General features: G+C 37.9%; 2 protein-coding genes across 6 annotated transcripts; one reads left to right on the forward strand and one right to left on the reverse strand.

Moving 5' to 3' along the window:
• The first annotated feature begins 58 nt into the window (after positions 1-58).
• Positions 59-7,142, forward strand: parp9 (poly(ADP-ribose) polymerase family member 9). Of its 3 annotated transcripts, none has more exons than XM_084724271.1 (8): positions 59-270; positions 1,584-2,483; positions 2,666-2,878; positions 3,108-3,323; positions 4,976-5,036; positions 5,370-5,848; positions 6,099-6,258; positions 6,643-7,142. In XM_084724271.1, exons 2-8 carry the CDS (start codon positions 1,599-1,601, stop codon positions 6,921-6,923), a joined length of 2,295 nt encoding a protein of 764 aa, XP_084580397.1. In that variant the 5' UTR covers positions 59-270; positions 1,584-1,598; the 3' UTR covers positions 6,924-7,142. The 3 variants fall into 3 exon arrangements, with proteins under 3 accessions (XP_084580397.1, XP_084580396.1, XP_084580398.1); XM_084724270.1 differs by having other exon boundaries at positions 60-274; XM_084724272.1 differs by lacking the exon at positions 3,108-3,323 and having other exon boundaries at positions 60-274.
• A 2,428-nt stretch (positions 7,143-9,570) lies between these two features.
• Positions 9,571-17,393, reverse strand: faima (Fas apoptotic inhibitory molecule a). 3 transcript variants are annotated; one of them, XM_084724276.1, is made up of 5 exons: positions 17,254-17,393; positions 15,024-15,160; positions 14,690-14,918; positions 12,217-12,266; positions 9,571-9,751 (listed from the first exon to the last, which is right to left on the reverse strand). In XM_084724276.1, exons 2-5 carry the CDS (start codon positions 15,138-15,140, stop codon positions 9,602-9,604), a joined length of 546 nt encoding a protein of 181 aa, XP_084580402.1. In that variant the 5' UTR covers positions 15,141-15,160; positions 17,254-17,393; the 3' UTR covers positions 9,571-9,601. The 3 variants fall into 3 exon arrangements, with proteins under 3 accessions (XP_084580402.1, XP_084580403.1, XP_084580401.1); XM_084724277.1 differs by having other exon boundaries at positions 15,024-15,157; positions 17,254-17,387; XM_084724275.1 differs by lacking the exon at positions 17,254-17,393 and having other exon boundaries at positions 15,024-15,474.
• Between the last annotated feature and the right edge of the window lie 1,185 nt (positions 17,394-18,578).

Below are 18,578 nucleotides of genomic sequence, written 5' to 3' on the forward strand. Positions count from 1 at the left end.
ACACCCTCTGCCTGCTTTACTTTCACTTTTGATACTTAGGAAATGAAACGGTGAGGGTTTTTTTCGACGTTGGAGCTGTCAGATGTGCTGACGCAGAATGAGCTGTAGCTAAAGTAGGAATATTCATGTTCAGTGGTTACATGAAAAAAAGGAACAGTTAAACCATCACGGAACAGAACTTGGCCAACATCCCGAGGAGCAGTTTTGAAGAGGTCCGCACCCAAACCTCACTCTTTCACTTTCTACTTCTCCTCGGCTCTTCCCTGTGTGGTGGGTGAGTAAAACACTACCTCAAGGACATAATACACTTTCTTTCGTCGTTTTTACTTAGAGTATGTTTGCTAAATTGAATATAAGCGTCGAAATATGTTACACTTAAGAGGTCGTCACTTAAAACTCGCGAAACTCGGTCTGTTGTCTCGTGAACACCGCGCGTTAGGATGCACGCGCAGATATCTGTGGAATACCCGCGATGAAAACATGGCGGTTTAATAAATTTACAGATAACTGAAGACAAATCGAAATACACTTATAAACAGTGAAACGGATACATAGAATGTCTACTGAGTTGCACAGTTTCCATAGAAAACTATCCAAATTTGATGTAAACTGTCAAATTAAGCACTCTTAAATACTAATATGCTAATGTACACAACTGGAATGAAAGTGGACAAACAAGACAACGGCAGGAATACATGAGGAATTTTCAACAAATGTCGTCGTTTCTCTTTGTAAAGTTTCCAAACTTTATATTTACAAAAGAGTGAAGCAATATATGTCTTGCATAATAACGTAAACATATTATACTAAGCACATTCGTACATAATCAGTCAATGTTTAAATCTATATTTTATATAGCCTATTATTACGGAATACATTCAGGTCTTGTCCTGCTCGGAAGCAGGTGATTGATTATTGAGTGGGACAACCTAGTATATTGGATATTGTTTGTCTGTGTCTCCCTCTGCTGGACTGGAAGGAAAACAGCACTTTTTATAACTTCTGTGGTGTGGAAAAAATAGTTTCCAATGCATAGGAGGATATTTCAGGCCTGATAACACTGCTGACTGTATGAAATTCACTTGTTCAATATTATTAAAATGAAAGCTATCAAATACATCCAAAAACCTAAAAATTACTCAAAACAATTAATTGATTATCAAAATAGTTAACTATTAATTTCAGAATTGATTCATCTTTGCAGCTCTAATTGCAGTACAGTTCATTTAATTTCATTTTTTTGTATATCATTCAGCTAAGACCTAAAAGCATTTCCATTCTGCCATTGGCCACAGTATTTCCGCATACAGTATTTCTGAAAAATGCAAGTATTTATTGAGCATATAAAGACATTATCGGTCATTCATTTATATAAATATGTATATATGTATATGTATATATATATATATATATATATATATATATATATATATTTTTTTTTTTTTTTTTTTTTTTGGGCTTGATTCACTGTGAAACATCAGCTGTACATGATGTTTGAGGTGCAATAAGAGTACACACTGAGTGTCATACATTAACCAAACACTGGCATCATTGTACAATTTACTCATAATATTTTTCTTCAGCTCTTTTTAGGAACCATGTTCAGTAAAATGGATATTCCTCTTGAGGGGCCTTCGGTCAACATTGTGAGCCGATGTGGACCTGCACTGAGTGATATCCTTCGAAGCAAATTTGGATGCGTGGCCACCTTCGATGGTGTTGATTTTGAAGGAGATTCGAGCATTGCGCGGCAGAGAAGGCCAACTCTTGCCCCAGAGAAAAGGTTTGGTGTTTTGCTTCCTGCAGGCGTTCAGGTGACTGTGGTGAAGGCTGATCTCACTAACTTTCAGGTGGATGCTGTTGTGAATGCTGCTAATCAAAGTCTTGCGCATTATGGTGGCCTTGCTCAAGCTCTTTCCAGCGCTGGTGGGAAAAGAATCCAACAAGATAGTGATGATTTCATCAAAAAGAAAGGTTTGTTGAATACAGGAGAAACAGTTGTCATGGATGCCGGCTCCCTACCATGCAAAAAGATCATTCATGCTGTGGGCCCATCTCTGTCATCAAATCCCTATATGTCTGAAGTTGATCGGGCTGAACCACTGTTGAAGCAAGTCATCAAGAGCATTCTTGACAGAGTTAAGGAATACCGTCTGCAGTCTGTTGCCATTCCTGCTATAAGTTCTGGACTGTTCCACTACCCCCTGCCACGATGTGCAGACGCCATAGTGTCAACTGTGAAACTCTACTGTGAAAAGTCCTCAGGACATCTTCCCAAAGAGATCCTGCTCGTGAACAATGACGAGCCTACAGTCAGGGAAATGGAGAGGGCCTGCCGTCAGATATTAGACCCCCATTCGCCCATGAAATACAGTCAGGTGGTAACAGGCAAAACCAGAAGTGGCGCCAAAATGTCATCACTCACTGTCCAGACGGGAAATGTTCACCTGACACTGAGGAAGGGTAGAATTGAGGAACAGCAGGTAAGAATCTTCAGTAAGAAAATTTACTTACTTTAAGGTGTTTTGTGTCGTATGTTTTTTTTGTGTGTTGAGCACCAACAGGGTATTTGTCATCTTTTCAGGGCTTCTGAATAGATACCAGTAAGCTTTATTCTTGTTCTGACATCTTGTTATTTAACATCCTTGTTTTTGTATCCTCTCAGACAGATGTCATCGTAAACACAACATACGACCGGGACCTCACCAAAGGTCAAATCTCCTACGCTGTATTGCAGAAAGCTGGCTTTAAAATGCAAGATGATGTATCTGCTGCTCATAAGACAGGAAAAGTCATCGTCACACAACCCCACAATCTGCAATGTAAAGTGGTGTATCACGCCTTTTGCGCTAGAAGGGAGGAAACTGCAGCACCGCAGGTACTGTATGAGTTTAACTGTCATGAAGAATTTAAGTAAAGTTGGTTTATTTAAATATGTCTTGTTGGTGATCAAGAAAGCACATATTCCAAGTAACATTAAATACAGCTCAGACAGCAGCAGCACAACTGAAAAGCCTAGAATACATACTGTTACAAAAGTATATATAAACTTTTTGAGTTGTACTGTAATGAGAGTTTTGCATTTGACTATTTGTCATTCATTACAGGTTCTTCACAGTTCAGTAACAGAATGCTTATGGATGGCAGCCACTAAAGGCCACACATCTATTGCCTTTCCTGCCATTGGCACTGGAGGCCTCGGGTTCAGTAAAAGCGAAGCTGCTCAGATCATGTTAGATGCAGTGACCACATTCGCCCAAGCATCGCAAAAGAAGATGGAAGTTCATTTTGTCATATTTCACTCTGACGACGGGACATTTAAGGTTGTATTGAAAAAAATATTTATAATATTATAATAATGTTACGATATTGGCCACTTATGTCTCTATGATAGAAAAGGAATATAATATTCATAAGTGTGTTTTCATTAGTGTATAATCACCTGAAAATAACAATAGCTGTGTTTTTATACCTTAGAACAGGGGCTCACAAAGTACCTCCCAGGGGCCATGTGAGGCCCTCTGAAACATTTTGAGTGGCCCCTGAATTTGACTTACCTTGCAAGGAGTCCATTTAGCCAGGCTTCGAGTTATCAGCCAATCAGCGTTTTAGGTGCGACGACAGGGAGAAGTGTCCATGGAAACAACTTGTCTTAAGCAAACAATGGTGGCTCCTGAAGAGGTTAGCATAGATACTGTGATAGCATCAGTTATAGCAGAACTGGAGAGTATTTCTTGGCTGAAAGAAGAGCAGAGTACAACACTGAAGGTTTTTGTCGATGGAATGTTTTCACTTTTCTCCAGGCTTTGGCAAGCGCTTGACCGGATTGGTTGAAGTTAGCCTATGTTAGAGGAGATCGACACATGGTTCATCCAGTCAGTTCTTTTTTTTTTTTTTGGCCTTTATTGATAGTGACAGCTGAAGGTATGACAGGAAAGGGGGGTGAAGAGAGAGGGGATGACACGCGGCAAATGAGCCGCAGGCGGGATTCAAACCGGCGGCCGCTGCAGAGGACTAACAGCCTCAATACATGGTGCGCACGCCCTACCGACTGAGCTATAGGGGCGCCAGTCAGTTCTAAGGATAACTTCCCAGATGGTTCTGTGTAACAAACCATCTGCCACAGAATGTCACATGAAATGCATGTGTTATATTTTAATTGTTACATTTCAGTACTTTTCAGTTCCTTTTTTTAAAAAAATGTGATGCTTCTACGATTTGGATATCAAAATCGCAATATGGCCAATATTGCAAGTTTGATAATGCGATTCATTTTGCTGCCCTAGTTTCTACAGTAGTCCACAATGGTCAAACCAAACACCAGCTCTGGATACAGCCTTTAATGTTTTTTGCAAGTTTTATAGCCCACAGTGAGATGAGGTGTTTGCAGTCTGCAAGCTCACTACTAGATGCCACTAAATCCTACATACTGTGACACTTTGGAGAAGCTATGATCTGACTTGAGTAAGTGCAGGTTACAGTTATCAGGACCAGTGTGTAGGATTAAGTGGCATCCATTGGTGAGCTTGCAAATCGCAAACACCTCGTTTCATTCTACTTGTGCAGGAGAACCTCCAGTGGCTATGATTCTTTGTAACCAGAGTCAGAGTGTGGTTTGTCTGTTCTGGGCCACTGTAGAAACTTCACAACATGGTAGCCCCCATGGAAGAGAACGCATACCTTCTGTACATATAAAGGGCTCGTTCTAAGGTAACAACAACACAACAGTTCTCATTTTCAGGAGATTACAAGCTAATGAAAACATATTCTGATTATATTCTAGTTCTGCCATATGAAACATATGAAACCATTAAATCCCTGCAAATCTTACACACTGGGCCTTCAAATCTGAAACCTGGAAATGAAAATTATTGTAGTGTCTGTAAAGTGGAATGTGCTTGTGTTTACTGTGGTGTGAGACACTCTACACCTGATGAGAATTGTTGACCTGTATATGTTAATGACCTCTTTCTAGGCTTTCGAGGAACAAATGAGGATTCTCCCGCAAATTACATCTCAACCCAGCTCTACACATGGTAACACAATTTTTCAGTTATTGTTTCATGTACACAAAGGTGACCTTCAATGCAAGTGCTCATGGGGCAGGGAAAGTTTTATTTGAGAAACAACTAAATTTACATAGTCTTTGTAGTGACTTCAGTGTCTGCATGGCATTTGTCTCCTGCATTAGATAAAAGAGGTTACCATAGAAACCAGTAAAGCGAATGCATTGCAGCTAATGTCAAAATTATCAGCATAGTTGGAATGCATGCTTGACCAGTCCGGTTGGCTAAACTTAATTAATTAAAAAGTAATTATGATAGTGATCCTGAATCACAACACTGTTGGTTTTAACATCTTCTCAACAGAAGTTGAGCCCAGAGAAGAATTCCGTGGCAGCAGAGCTCACCCTCCACAGATCAGCCTGACAGGGCCATCCATTGAAGCAACAGAGGAAGCTCAACGATGGCTCTGTGACCTTCTCTTCAAATTCTCTGGCTCTATCGTTATCCGCAATAACTTCATCCTGCACTTGGGCGAGAAAGAACAGCTGCAGCTATCCCGTCTAATGGAAACGGGTGTCAACATTGAAGAGTGTTTTGAGGGAGGTCATGCCAGTATAATCGTAGATGGGAAATCGCGTGAAGATGTTGTAGTTGCTGGTTTGCAGGTGGAGGCCATGCTCTGCAACATCCAGAGGGCGTTTGTCAGCGAGGAAGAGGGTGCCATTCTCGAGATGTTGGCTCAGAAGAACATCCCCTTTGAAAGGAAGACAGTTGACTCCGCCCAGTCAAAGTTCTCAAACACATTGTTTGGCTTTAAACATCAGGGGCTGCAGGTCGTGAAGGTACAGTATGTGTAATGCAACATGTTTGACACCATGAACTATAAAGCTATATCATTTGATTAATGTTAGTTTAATTTTTTTTATTTAAATTAATTATGCCACGCTTAACAGACATGCAGCGTCAAAGTGGCCGTATTACTTCCTCAAATTGGAGTGTTTGGACTAATTTGTTTCAAATATTGTGTATGAGTTTTTTTTTTGCATGTGTCTTAGTTTGAACCACTGACCAGAGAAATCTTTTATCTTTTAGGTGGACAAAGTGGAAAATGCTCCACTAAAGATGCTGTTTGACATGAAGAAACAACAGTTAAACTGTTTCACTGCTCAAACAATGTTCCAGCGCATACCTGTGCAGTTCTGTGAGATGGTCAGCCATATTGGATTCCATGCAGAGTACGCACCACCTGATGGTATGAGAACACTTCTCCAAACAGCATTTGATAATGCAACAATTTTTTTTACATCTGGTTAATTATTTTCTCAGCTCTTAAAAGTCCATTTTGTGAGATGTAGAGGGATTTATAGGAAGAAATGGAGTGTAGCATTCATAAATGTTTTCATTAGTGTATAATCTCAGGAAAATAAGAATTTATAAATGTGGGTCCTCCTCCACAGAGGCCAAAATGTTTATATATATAGTAGCCCAAAACAAGACATTTGAGGACATCATCTTTACGCTGATCAACATTTTTCACTATATTCTGGACCAGACAACTAACTGATTGACAGTGAAGATAATCATTAGTTGCAAACAATAGTTATTTTTCGTGTGTGTTCCTCTGCTCTGTATATAGATCCAGCATATGGAGAGGGCATCTACTTTACCGATTCAGCGAAGAAGGCCATGGAAATCTGGAAGGTGGCGAACGAGGAGTATTTGCACTTTGTGGAGGCCGAGGTGCTGATAGGAGACTCCACCTCTGGTGAACCAGGTCTCATTCTGCCACCTGCTAAGGGGAAGGATCCACAACATCTGTACAACAGTGTGAAAGGAGGACGAGAAGTCTCTGTCATATTCAGTGGTTATCAGGCTCTGCCCAAGTACATTATCACCTGTCGGGCTGAAAAATTTTGAAAAAATGTCTAACTGCGATTATTTTGAGTGATATTGCAAATGCAATATGATTTGTGATATTACGGGTAATGATAATTTTTGAAAAAATGACTATGGTGTGAATTGTTTTTTGCAGGAATCTGTAACCAAATTAAGATATGTAGGACAGGACATCTCCGCCTCATTTACAAGTTTTTGACACATATTTTGCATTTAACAAATACTACACCTCCTGTGATTTGAAAAGCCATATAGCTTTTTTTCTTGGTCTGAAGACTGTTTCCTTTTGCTGTCTCCTCTGGGTTTACTGTGTGGCACGGCTCAAAAAACATATAATGGAGACCAATAACACAATATAATAGAGGAATCACAAATGTCATATGTTGTCACGTCATATCTTGTTCATATATTTTTGGTTTAAGCCTTTAACATTACATAGCTGCAGGATGAGTGAGAGATTAGCTTTGAATTTCTTATTTTGCCCTTTATGTTATTTCTGGGTGATTAACATGTTTTACATAGCAGCACATCATTTGTATGTCAATCAAAAATTCAGCTTTGAAAACTGTCTTATAGTAACAATACACTTTATACAATGATATGAATCATTTGTTTGATGGCACCACATGATACTATATACACAAAAATCATTAGAGTGATATATTACACCAATGATATAAAACTGATTTCATTTAATTTAGAGTAAATCCTTCATATAATAGGTGAAAATCTTTGGTGAACAGATGGGGGTGTGCATTACAGCACCAATACAAATATGATTGTAACATAATTGTAAAATATTCCTAAAACATTAACAGCGGATTTCAAATTGTGCCTAATGCTGATACCAAAATTAAACAATGTATGCAAGTTTGACTCATTGTATTCTTTTTGTTCTTTGAAGAATCTTTTCACACCTAATTTTAAGTCACAACACCAGAGAATCTGGAAACACAGACCATTTTTAATACTTGTGCTACTAATAATTTATATGAAGCTCAACAGCAATTTAGATTTTACAAACGTACCAGAACAGTAAACAAAATGAAATGAATGTATTAACATAATTCTTTTACACAAGTCATATGAAAGATATAGTTTTAATTACACAATAACACAAGTGTAAGAAATCACAGTCTATTGAGAAGTAAAGTTCATCCTTGACCTTGGAAAAAGTTAGACCAGAAAAAAAGAACCCAAGGTCTGTTTAGTAGCTTTTACTGGAGCTTTCAGCTGTTGACTCTGGTCAAGGAGACCTTGAGACCAAGGTGGACCTTGAATTAAAGCAACAGTTCACCCAAAAAAACAAAACAAAAACAAAAACACATATTTTCCCTCCAGCCTGTAGTGCTGTTTATCCATGTAGATTTTTTTGGTGTGAGTTTTGGAGATATGAGCTGTAGAGATGTCTGCCTCCATTCCAATATAAAAGAACTAAATCACATTTGGTTTGTGGGGCTCAAAGAAAAAAAACCTTTTTTTTTTGAAAAAGTAAAAACCAGTGTCTCATAGCTCATAACCCAGTTACTCAAGATAGTTCACAGACCTTTTTCTGAGCAGTTTCATGTAAGAACTACGCTATTTAGGTAGTAGAATCTAGTTTAGAATCTAATCTTTCCACTAGAAACAAAGTACATCAAACTTCTACATCAAACTGCAGGTCAGGGGGAAATATGTATTTTTGATGCTCCCTTAAGTTACATTTTTTGTTACTGGTTCAAAGTGTGTGTGTAGTGTGTTTTGAAGTGTTTTCACTGTATTTCACCAGTGCACAATAAATAGCAAATGCACAAACATTTGAGATACATTAGAGAAACTTTCAAGCTTTAATTTGTAACCATGACTTATAAAAATGTTTAGGCTGAATTATGTCACAACTTCTGGCCTTTAGATAGAAAAACAGACTAATAATCCGACAGCACAACAGAACTCTCTGAGGACGACAGCTCAGAGCGTCAGCAAGTGATTTACTCCAGCTGTGTACGTGATTTATCACTAGCAACAACGTCACATCTGAATGATTGTCTATGGAATTGTTACAGCCGTAAAATTGTAGACAAAGATGTTCTGACACGTCTACAGCAGTCTGCTAAAAGCTAATTACTACTATATCAACTGGCTGATCATTCAAAGACCATTTAACACGTCAACATCGGACAGTGCACGCTAGAATGATGCTACATTCAAGGAATAATCTTGTACCCTGGTATTTGATCCTCCAGCTGCGCAATATTGAAAAACACAAGAAAGCGAGGCAGAAAAGCAGGGAGAGCAAGTTGAATCTGGGGTGTACAAGGCCAGGTTATTTGTTTTCTACAAAATGACAACCACCACAGAGCATCTCTCTCTGCTCATGTTAATGACTGGAGGACAAAGCCAGGCTGCGTTAGAGAAATATGGCACATCTGGCCTCTAGTGTTGATAATAGTTCCGAAACTGATAGTATTTATAAGTTACTGACTCAAAAATGTTTTCCAGTTGAGGCGGTAAACTCTCTTCTAAGTCAGCCCTGACTGCAGGTTCTGTCTTCAACTACAGGACAAGTTTTACAGTACCAATGTATGGCTGATGCACCCTCCAGAACGTATAATCAGTTGGTCCCTGACTCCAACAGCTTTAAATGACTTTCTTCTATTCTTCACTCATACTGAGAGTCACACGTACAAACTGCTTTCACATAAATGTAAACACACACACAGTCACTCTGTGCATTCAGCGATCTCTGTTCCGTCCACGAGCAGCGTGTGAATGATCCCGTCTCGTCTCTTCCCGCTGCTCACGGCTTTCACGCAGCAGTTGTGGTCACCCAGTGTGAAATGTGTTTCCGTGCCATCATCCACAAACTCCCCCTGCGCGTGCAAGCCGCATAGAAGCGTGGACAAAGAAAGCAATTGTTTAGTTCCTTGTTGTCAGCTCTGGAGCTCATTCACAAATATCTTTGGAAGCTGTTTCTTAAATTTTCTCTTCAAATAGGTCCTAGGTAAAGTCTAAGTCAGATTCACAAAGCAGAATTGTTCGCATCTGTGTTCTTATAGTGATGAATGCCATTGTCCTCATAAGTACAATTAGCATTCTGAATTAGCATAAGGAAACACCCAACCAGTGCCCAGATTACACACAGAACATTTGAGAGGTCAAGAGTTCCCAAACGAAAATCTATAGAGAGGACATGAGCTGTTACATCTCCACGGCCATCTCTATTTTCAGAATCAGAAGGTAAATTGATTTATCAAAGATGCTAACACATTTAAACAGCAGCGTGTGTTTGTATTCAAAATTTAAACATTTGCAGTATAGATCAAACATTATGTGATTTAAAACCCTAAAAATGTCACAACAGTGGTTCTATTTTTGTAATTCATTTACAGAGTGAACCATGTTCTGAGGCACGCACCCACGTCCCATTCAACTGCCCCTCGATCTCGGATCCCACACATTTTTAAAATAAACACACACAAACACGTTGAACACACATAAAAAAATAAACAAAGATATGCACTGAAACCTGTTTGATATCCTTAAGTGATGTCATTCTTTCTTTCAAATTTTTGAAAAATAATACACATATTTTTGTAATTAGTGAGGTCATAGTGACTTATTAGATTTCACCAAAATCTAATAAGTTCATGGTTTGGTTTAAGTGGTCATTTGCTCCAGGTTTGAAGAAATTCCCTCAAGGCGTTCTTGAGATATGAGATTCACAGGAATGGGATGGACAGAAAACTTCATGGGCCTCATGTAAGAACAGATTCACCAGTTTTATCGTGTTTTGAATTTTCTTTCAGATACGAACACAATTTATGAGGTTCAGACCTGTCGTAGTCATGTGCAGTCAGTCTGCTGGTATCCAAACCAAAGTTTCTCACAAATGACTGTATAGGTCATTAGTTTGAAGACATTTTGGCTTTGAAAAAAAAAATTACACTTCATAATTATGATGACATTATCCTGTTTGACTGCATTTCAAATTATAATAATAGTAAATTTAATTATAAAGCCTCTCATTATTCATTCAATGATCTATTATTACCTGCAGTCAGGTGTATTGGCTGTATACCTTCATATGCAGGTTTATCAACGGCCCCTTACTGAGTTTTTTCTCTCTCAAGTCATTGTCACATCGAGACATTTCCTCTTTATTTCAGTGACAGTCTGACACTCCAGGAACACGGCATTAACAGCACTTACTTTTACCGTTTCTCTGCTTTTGCAGGTCTTTTTAAATTTCACTGCTGATGCTATTAAACTGACAGAATGTGCTCTATGGATCTCTGAAAGCAGGATGTCAAACTCCAAGCTCGTAAAGTTCTTCTTTTTTCTCTTTGATACCAATTTCATGAATGAAACTTCCTGACGTGTGGCAGGAAGTATAGCTATCTGCTATTTAACTGCCTGGTTTCCATGGTTTTATTGGGGCGTTAATTATGCTAATTTACAAGTCTCCCGCACGTGCACTCAGATACACACAGGTGGATTATTTACACAGTCTGAAGTTACAAGTGTTTGCTGATTCTGACGTGACATGTTTGTTTCTGGCCAGGGCTGTCCCCAGAATTGTTGAAAAATGCTCATTAAAATTTCCAAGAGTGACGTCCTCAAATTGTGTTTTTTGTCCAACCAACCATCCAAAACACATGACATTTACTGTCATAAATGCTACAGAAAAGAATTTTCTTTATCATCAGTGCAGGTGTAAGGTGTAGAATAACAGGGTGTTACAGACTTTCTACCCATTTAACTTGTAGTGTTTATGGTGCTGACTAAGGCTGCCAAAATACCACATTTAAAACATAATAGCTGTAAATTATAGCTGTTCAAGTACCAAAGCTACTGTCTGAGGACCTCAGTTCAGTTCAGTCTATTTTGTGTGGCTAGAGGGCGCCCATGTAGTTCAGTTTGTAGAGGATGTGCTCCATGTACTGAGGCTGTCAGTCCTCTGCAGCAGCCGCCAGTTCGTCTCCTGTCTGCGGCCAATTTGCTGCTTGACACCCTCTCTCTCTGTCCCCCTTCCTGTCTATCTTCAGCTGTCGACTATCAAATAGAGGCAAAAAGCCCACCACAAAAGTATTTTAAAATATATTCTGTGTGCCTAGGATACTTTTACTTTTGACATATTATCAAAAAAAGAGTTACAGTATTATTTTTTTTATACTTGTATTTTATTGTGACAACTGTAATGCTGACTTTAGGACACATGAATTAACAACTGTTGATTTCGATTTCCGTAAACACTGGAATTAGCATATGACCTCTTAAATTCAGGCTATCTTCTCCTGCCCAACAAATCAGCATGAGTTACTGTTGTTATACTTACAGCAGTCTCAATATTTTGTCCATTGCACCAAACATCCATGGTGTCTTTCTCTGAAAGAAAATGAACAGACACTGATCAGTGAAACATGCAGCTGTTGTGGACAATAAAAGTATGTGGCGTGACTGCCAGTGAACATTTGCTGAACAAGTCTGGGTATGTGTACCACCAGGTTTGAGTTGCTGTTTTTACAATGCTGTCAGGTGTTGGTATGAGAATGTTTGAGTTTATCTGATCGTGTGGTTTCCCACAACAACAGGAAAGAGAGCACTTCCCTCATACATATTCACACATTTCTTAATCGGTAAATAAAATTTGGTCAGCAGTATTTCAGTTCACGGAAGATGATTTCAAAAGGAAATCTCAAACTGATTGAAATCAAGTTAATGTTTATTTTGAGCACTAAACAGAAAGGGGAAAAAATCACAAAGAAAAAACAAAGCGATTCATCATATTTTCTCTTTTTCATTACAAAGGAACAACATTTGTAATATTTATGAAGGCAAAATATCCTATCATTTATTCATTAATACGGTTTGTTTACAGTGGTTCTTTATTCAGTAAAATAAGAAATATAAAAATAAAGAATATGAAGCAGAACAATGACTGTTTACATACACTCAAGTATCCTTGTTATGATCAGTTTTTGGAGTATCCAGGTTTTCTGTTACACATGTAAACATCACATCCTGGGGCTCGTTCAATCTGAAAACCTTGTGCACCGTTTTGCTTCAGTTTCCGGACTGAATGGCACGATTCCTAAAAAACAATGCAAAATGGTGTGCAGCTACCTTTGAGATATGTTTTCTTTTGTTAGGTGGGTGTGCCACCACGTTAGCAGCAACATGTATGTAAACACTGCTGTACGCTTGCATACACAACAAGGTGTTCCACGCACCACTGTTTCTGTTTAATTAAATGTTCTGCTATGCTTTGTCAGGGCTGAACACAGCCAAGGTTTGACCTCATCCCTGTTTTGAGAAACCTGTATCTAGAGATGAAATTATGCCCCTTCTGTTGTGCACCATGGGACCTAACTTTGGAAAAAACATGAATGATAGTCTAAGGAAAGAGAAACAATGTTTTTATCCTGTTTGAACTTACACATAGGTTGTCAGTCAATTAAGACATAATTCTACAAATCAATAAAGTCCAAGTTTGTTGTAGTTTAGTTTGGGTTTGTGTGAAACTGTTAAGTAAACTACATCTCTTGTTTCACAAGATATACATCACCAGCACCAATATCGTTGGCCCTTTGTAAGGTTACCTTACCTGTCGTGTTTCATTAGCAACTCCTGGTCTTTTTATATAATGACAAACAGAGACTTTCTTGACTTGAAAAATGATATTTTAATTTGACAAACATCATATGTGATTGGTGCCACATTTCAAACAGGATCAAAAAATAATTTGTCTCCCGCCATTGACTACAGTTCGTGTCCGAAGTTGTCCCATGGTGGTCCACGTGAAGGGGCTTCACTTCACCTCTCTGTATGCTTGTACTCTGACAGACAACAGAATACTGGGGCATGTAAACACGTTATCCTGGTTTCTGAACACTCTTTCCTTGTACAGAGCAGCATGATGCACCTGCAGGCTGATGGTCAGAAACCTGGATAATGGTATTATCGTTTATACAGGGAACCAGATTTTTCATCTTCCATGTAAACACCATATCCTGAATATGATCAAAAACAGTGCTTTATAATAAAAATGACTGCAGTGCTTAATTCCAGGGACAGCGCTCACTTGTGTTGACTTATAGCTAAGTTGAACACATGAGAACTTAAACACTTCAAAAACCAGCATGTCTAATCTAACTTAATAGAACAAGAAATATTAATGGTGTTCTTTAAAACCACATAAGGACAACATTATAAAATGCTTTGTGGGTTCCAGTGACAACATGTTAAACTACAGCTAAACAGCTAAACCCAGTGAAGAGGACTGCTTGCCACTAAGGTTTACTTGTAAAATTGCAATTACAACTCACACCCACCCACATTTTTCTGCCAGTTCAGTGAATTATTTAGATTATTTTACTGCTCACTGTAGATAACTAGCTGTCGCACATGCTTTAGGTGGTGTGCCACCTGATCACCTGTAAGGAGTTTAATTATAAGAAGGATTAAGGTGTCCAGATGACAGAGGTGGCTGAAGACAGCGTGGGGCTTAAAGCTGTAAAAGAGCTTAGCTGCAGCTCCAATGTAATATTAGCAGTTGTTTTTGAAGGGGCAGAAATCACACCAGGTTAAATATCAATCCTGATTGATTACACAATTGAACAAATACACCAGACAGCAATGACAGGTAAAAGTGGACGCTTTTAACCTAAACAACTCAGTGTACTCATATGTATTCATATTGGAAGTTGTTCATTATAAATATTTGGTTAGGTTATGTGAAAAAAACAAAGTGACAAAATAACTCAGTGATCAGGACAGGAGGTGAATAATACAAACACAGATGAACTCACCCAGGACCACCCTGCAGTCAATGCCATCCAGGTTGAGAACCCAGGTGCTGGTGACCTTCGATCTGTTCTCCATGTACTTCTTCAGGCTCTTCCCGTTGATCTCCAAGGTGTACTCATAGGCGAACCCACTGACTGCATCGATGTTGATGGTTGCTTTGGTGTCTGATTTACCGACATTGAATGTCTCCTTACCCACAAGTTTGAACATCCAGTCCCGTCTCAGGATTTCCTGCAGTATGATGTCAAATCACAGATTAACAGCTGTAATGAGAAGTTCACAAAATGCGTTTAAGTCTCTATCCCGGCTAACATTACGCAAGATCACGATCCATACCTTTCCATCCACGTAGATGACCCTCTTCCCGGTGGTCGTGCCATGTTCAAACTCTATCCTGTGGACTCCGTCACTCAGTGCCACCTCCCACACACCAGCAAGATCATTCGACATCATACAGACTTCAACAGACCCTGCTGGAGACGAACAGTGAAAAACTACGCTGCTAAATGTAGAGGTGAGTGCATGAGTACCGTTAACCGCTAACTAGCGTTAGCTAACAGAGTCAGGATGAGTTTAGCTAATAATAAAGACGTGAAACCTCATCGTTTTTATGAGCAGTTTTGAGCTTAACTCCACCTATAAAGACAGACGCTATTGATGAGTGCAGTAAGCAGAGCGCATTGTGTTAAAACGTTAACAATTGGTTAACTCGTAAGTGAAACGGTTAAAGATAGCCAAAGAAATTGTCGCTGCTTGCTGCATTTTGGCTTCCGGTGTCAGGGGCTCCCTTTCAAAATAAGAGCAAGTAGTGTATGAAGTAACTACTTTCTGTGTTAACAATAAAAAGTCGCTCTCGTGTGGTTTCTGACAAATTACTTAAAATACTTAAAACCATATACAGTATATATTCAAATATTTAACAGAGTAACTATTTCAAGTGTGGGGGTCATAAGGTAGAAAAAAAAAAATAAAGATGTGGAAACCCCATAGATACAATTTTTAGAAACGCTTCAATTCCCAGGTTCCATAATTTCATGGTACATGGGTGGTGACTACCAAGTAATGTATTTGAAATTTCTTATAAACTACCAACAAACTGCCCCCAGGTTTCACGGTTAATTATATGATAATTAGTAAGGAGGTTTTAGTGGGTGGTAATTTGAAAAATGTGGGGTAAATCTGCAATAATTTCAAAAGAAGTTCAAATACACTTGTGAGAATGTAAATAATTACATACTTGCAATGAAATTTGCAGGTGAATTCAGAGAAATTTTCAATATATTGTTTTGTAATTACCACCATTAACTGCCATTAACCGGTCATTTATCCTGCCTTGAAAATGGTACCGTAGCAAAACTTCTATTTTTAACGACAAACAAGCTTAGCTGTACTAGATGAAGCATATTTTGATACTCTATTATAACATCTTTATTTCAGATTTAAGGGGTTGCTGTTACATTGTGATAACTTACATTTTTATACGTCACGTCAGTTATGACATCATGATATATCAATATAAGCTATAATGTTATAAAGTTACAACATATTAATACAAGTAATTTCTTAGAAATAATCATGCTATAACATTAACAGTATATTGTTATAACAAGAGAAGTGTTATAAAGCAATAACAATACAAGTTTATCATGTTACAACGCAAAACATTTTCTGTTATAACAGTAAGTTATCACGTTATAACAAGAAAAGTTTCCTGTTCATGATAAGTTTTCATGACAAAATATTGTAAAAAAATTAGGGCTGCAATTAACGGTTATTGTCATTGTTGATTAACCAACTGATTATTTGCTTGATTAACTGATTAGTTGTTTGGTCCATAAAATGTTCGAAAGTGTTGCCAAAGCCCAAGATTATACCCTCATGTGTCTCAATTTGCCCACAACCCAAGAATATTCCATTTACTGTCACAAAGAAGTTAACTAAAAATTAATAGAATTAATTAAAATAAAATACATTAATTAAATTAAATTAAATTAAATTAATTAAAAGAAACCAGAAAATATTCAAATCTAAGAAGCTGGAATCAGAGTTTTGACTTTTTTCCACTGATTCACCAACTGTCAAAATATTGGATGATTAATTTAATAATTGATTCATTACCAATTAATTCATTAATTGTTGCGGCTCTAATGAAAATATCTTGTTATAACATGAAAATATCTTATAATGTGAGCAGTATTTATAAATTCTTCACGATGTAACGTTAACGTGACACTGATATATTTTGATACTGATACATACTCTTCAGCAAAATTTGTATTGTATACGGAGCATCTCAAAGTTTTCCAAACATTTTTGTCTATAATATCATAAAGAGACTGGCATAAACCGGGTACTGATTCTCTGCTATTTAACTGTCAATAATAGTTGGTTTCAATAGACTGGCATTTTATTTTGAAAAGATAACGGAAGCATTACAACTCCAGCCGAACAACGTACCATCAATCTTTTCAGTAGCTCTGACCGCTAACGTAACGTTCTTTGTTACAGAAGGATAAGCTTAAACATGAGCTCGGGAATATCATCGTTCATTATACATCGGGATTACCTTAACGGTCCTGAAGTAACCGCTGTGGCTCAGTAGTTAACAAGTGATCAGCAGGACACTTTGGCGAAGTTTATTCGCGGGCAGCTAGCTACTGAAGACAGCACACAGAGGAGCTGTGGCTATGCTGTTGCTATGGAAACGTGATATCCGCCTACGTGCAGACTTGGCCACGCCCACCAAGGCAGTTTCAAAGTCTCATTCAGGATTTTCAGTTGAGTTGTTGACTTTTCCCATTCATCTCATTTGGATTAATGGTAGCGACAGAAATCTCAGACAAAATATAAAAAAATCTGGGCAAATAAATCATAAACTATAGGCATGAATTCATGCCACTGGAGGTAAGGACACTTACACTTTTTATTTTATTATATTTTTATTTTATCTTATTTTATAATTTTGGTGTGTGTTTAATGAAAAACAAAATCACAAAACACAAAAATACAACACTCAAATATTAAAGAATGCCTAGATATTCTGTCAATGGCAGACAATTATGAGGCATTTTTTATTAGTTGAACTTACGACGCACAAAACACTGAAATTCTTGCCCATTTAATGATCATTTCGTCTGTCCAATAGCAACTGTAACTTTCACTTCATTTTATTGGTTTATTTGAAATAAGGACATTGTACAATAAATATATTGCACCAGATATCACTGGAATCACTATTAATAACATTTGTCATATTTTGTTGTTTATTTTAACATTAGAGAGGTCGTGTTCAGTATTTTGACAGACCTCCACAATAATGCCTCTACTGCAAATGTTGTAAGTCATTTAAACAGCCAAACTGAAACAGCTGATTTATTCCAAATGATCTAACTGGAGAGGAATCTGTGCGTTGATTGATTATTGTTGATTAAAGACAATGGAGTGCAAGGCTTTTTCTGGCTTTTTGGGGTCCCTATGCCGTAGTCGGTGAATTCCTAAACCTCTAAAGTGGGGCAGGCATTTAACATTTGATACATTGCATTTGCTGGAGCTAAATGGAAAGGAGTCTAGATCTAGACCCCTTTTCTCTCAAACTGGAATTTAAGTTGACCCCAGTTATTTAAACGCATGGGAATCACTACATCACCTACGTGATGAAAATCGTAAAAACTTTATAGAATCTACATTATAACATATACCAAAATGAGACAGATGTAGCATTTCCCTTAAAAATATTATTTTAAATGCTAGGAGCAATGCACTTGCTTGATTAACACAGACTTGACTTTGACTTGTTATTCATGACTTAAGACTTGAGTTAGACTTGAGACAGATGACTTGAAAGGACTTATCTTTTTTAAAACTAAATGTTTGCATTTTTCTGGGCAGACC

The sequence above is a fragment of the Lutjanus erythropterus genome, chromosome 8 (genome assembly GCF_056507025.1).
Source record: "Lutjanus erythropterus isolate fLutEry1 chromosome 8, fLutEry1.hap2, whole genome shotgun sequence".
In the NCBI taxonomy this organism is placed as follows: Eukaryota; Metazoa; Chordata; class Actinopteri; order Lutjaniformes; family Lutjanidae; genus Lutjanus; species Lutjanus erythropterus.

Excerpts from the sequence above, each read along its gene's own strand:
- parp9 (XM_084724271.1), top strand. The coding sequence starts at position 1,599 with ATGTTCAGTAAAATGGATATTCCTCTTGAGGGGCCTTCGGTCAACATT. Across the intron at positions 2,484-2,665 it reads GTAGAATTGAGGAACAGCAG|ACAGATGTCATCGTAAACAC; the intron begins GTAAGAATCTTC and ends GTATCCTCTCAG. Across the intron at positions 3,324-4,975 it reads CTGACGACGGGACATTTAAG|GCTTTCGAGGAACAAATGAG; the intron begins GTTGTATTGAAA and ends ACCTCTTTCTAG.
- faima (XM_084724276.1), bottom strand. The coding sequence starts at position 15,140 with ATGATGTCGAATGATCTTGCTGGTGTGTGGGAGGTGGCACTGAGTGAC. Across the intron at positions 14,919-15,023 it reads TCATCTACGTGGATGGAAAG|GAAATCCTGAGACGGGACTG; the intron begins GTATGGATCGTG and ends ATCATACTGCAG. Across the intron at positions 12,267-14,689 it reads TGACTGCAGGGTGGTCCTGG|AGAAAGACACCATGGATGTT; the intron begins GTGAGTTCATCT and ends ATTTTCTTTCAG.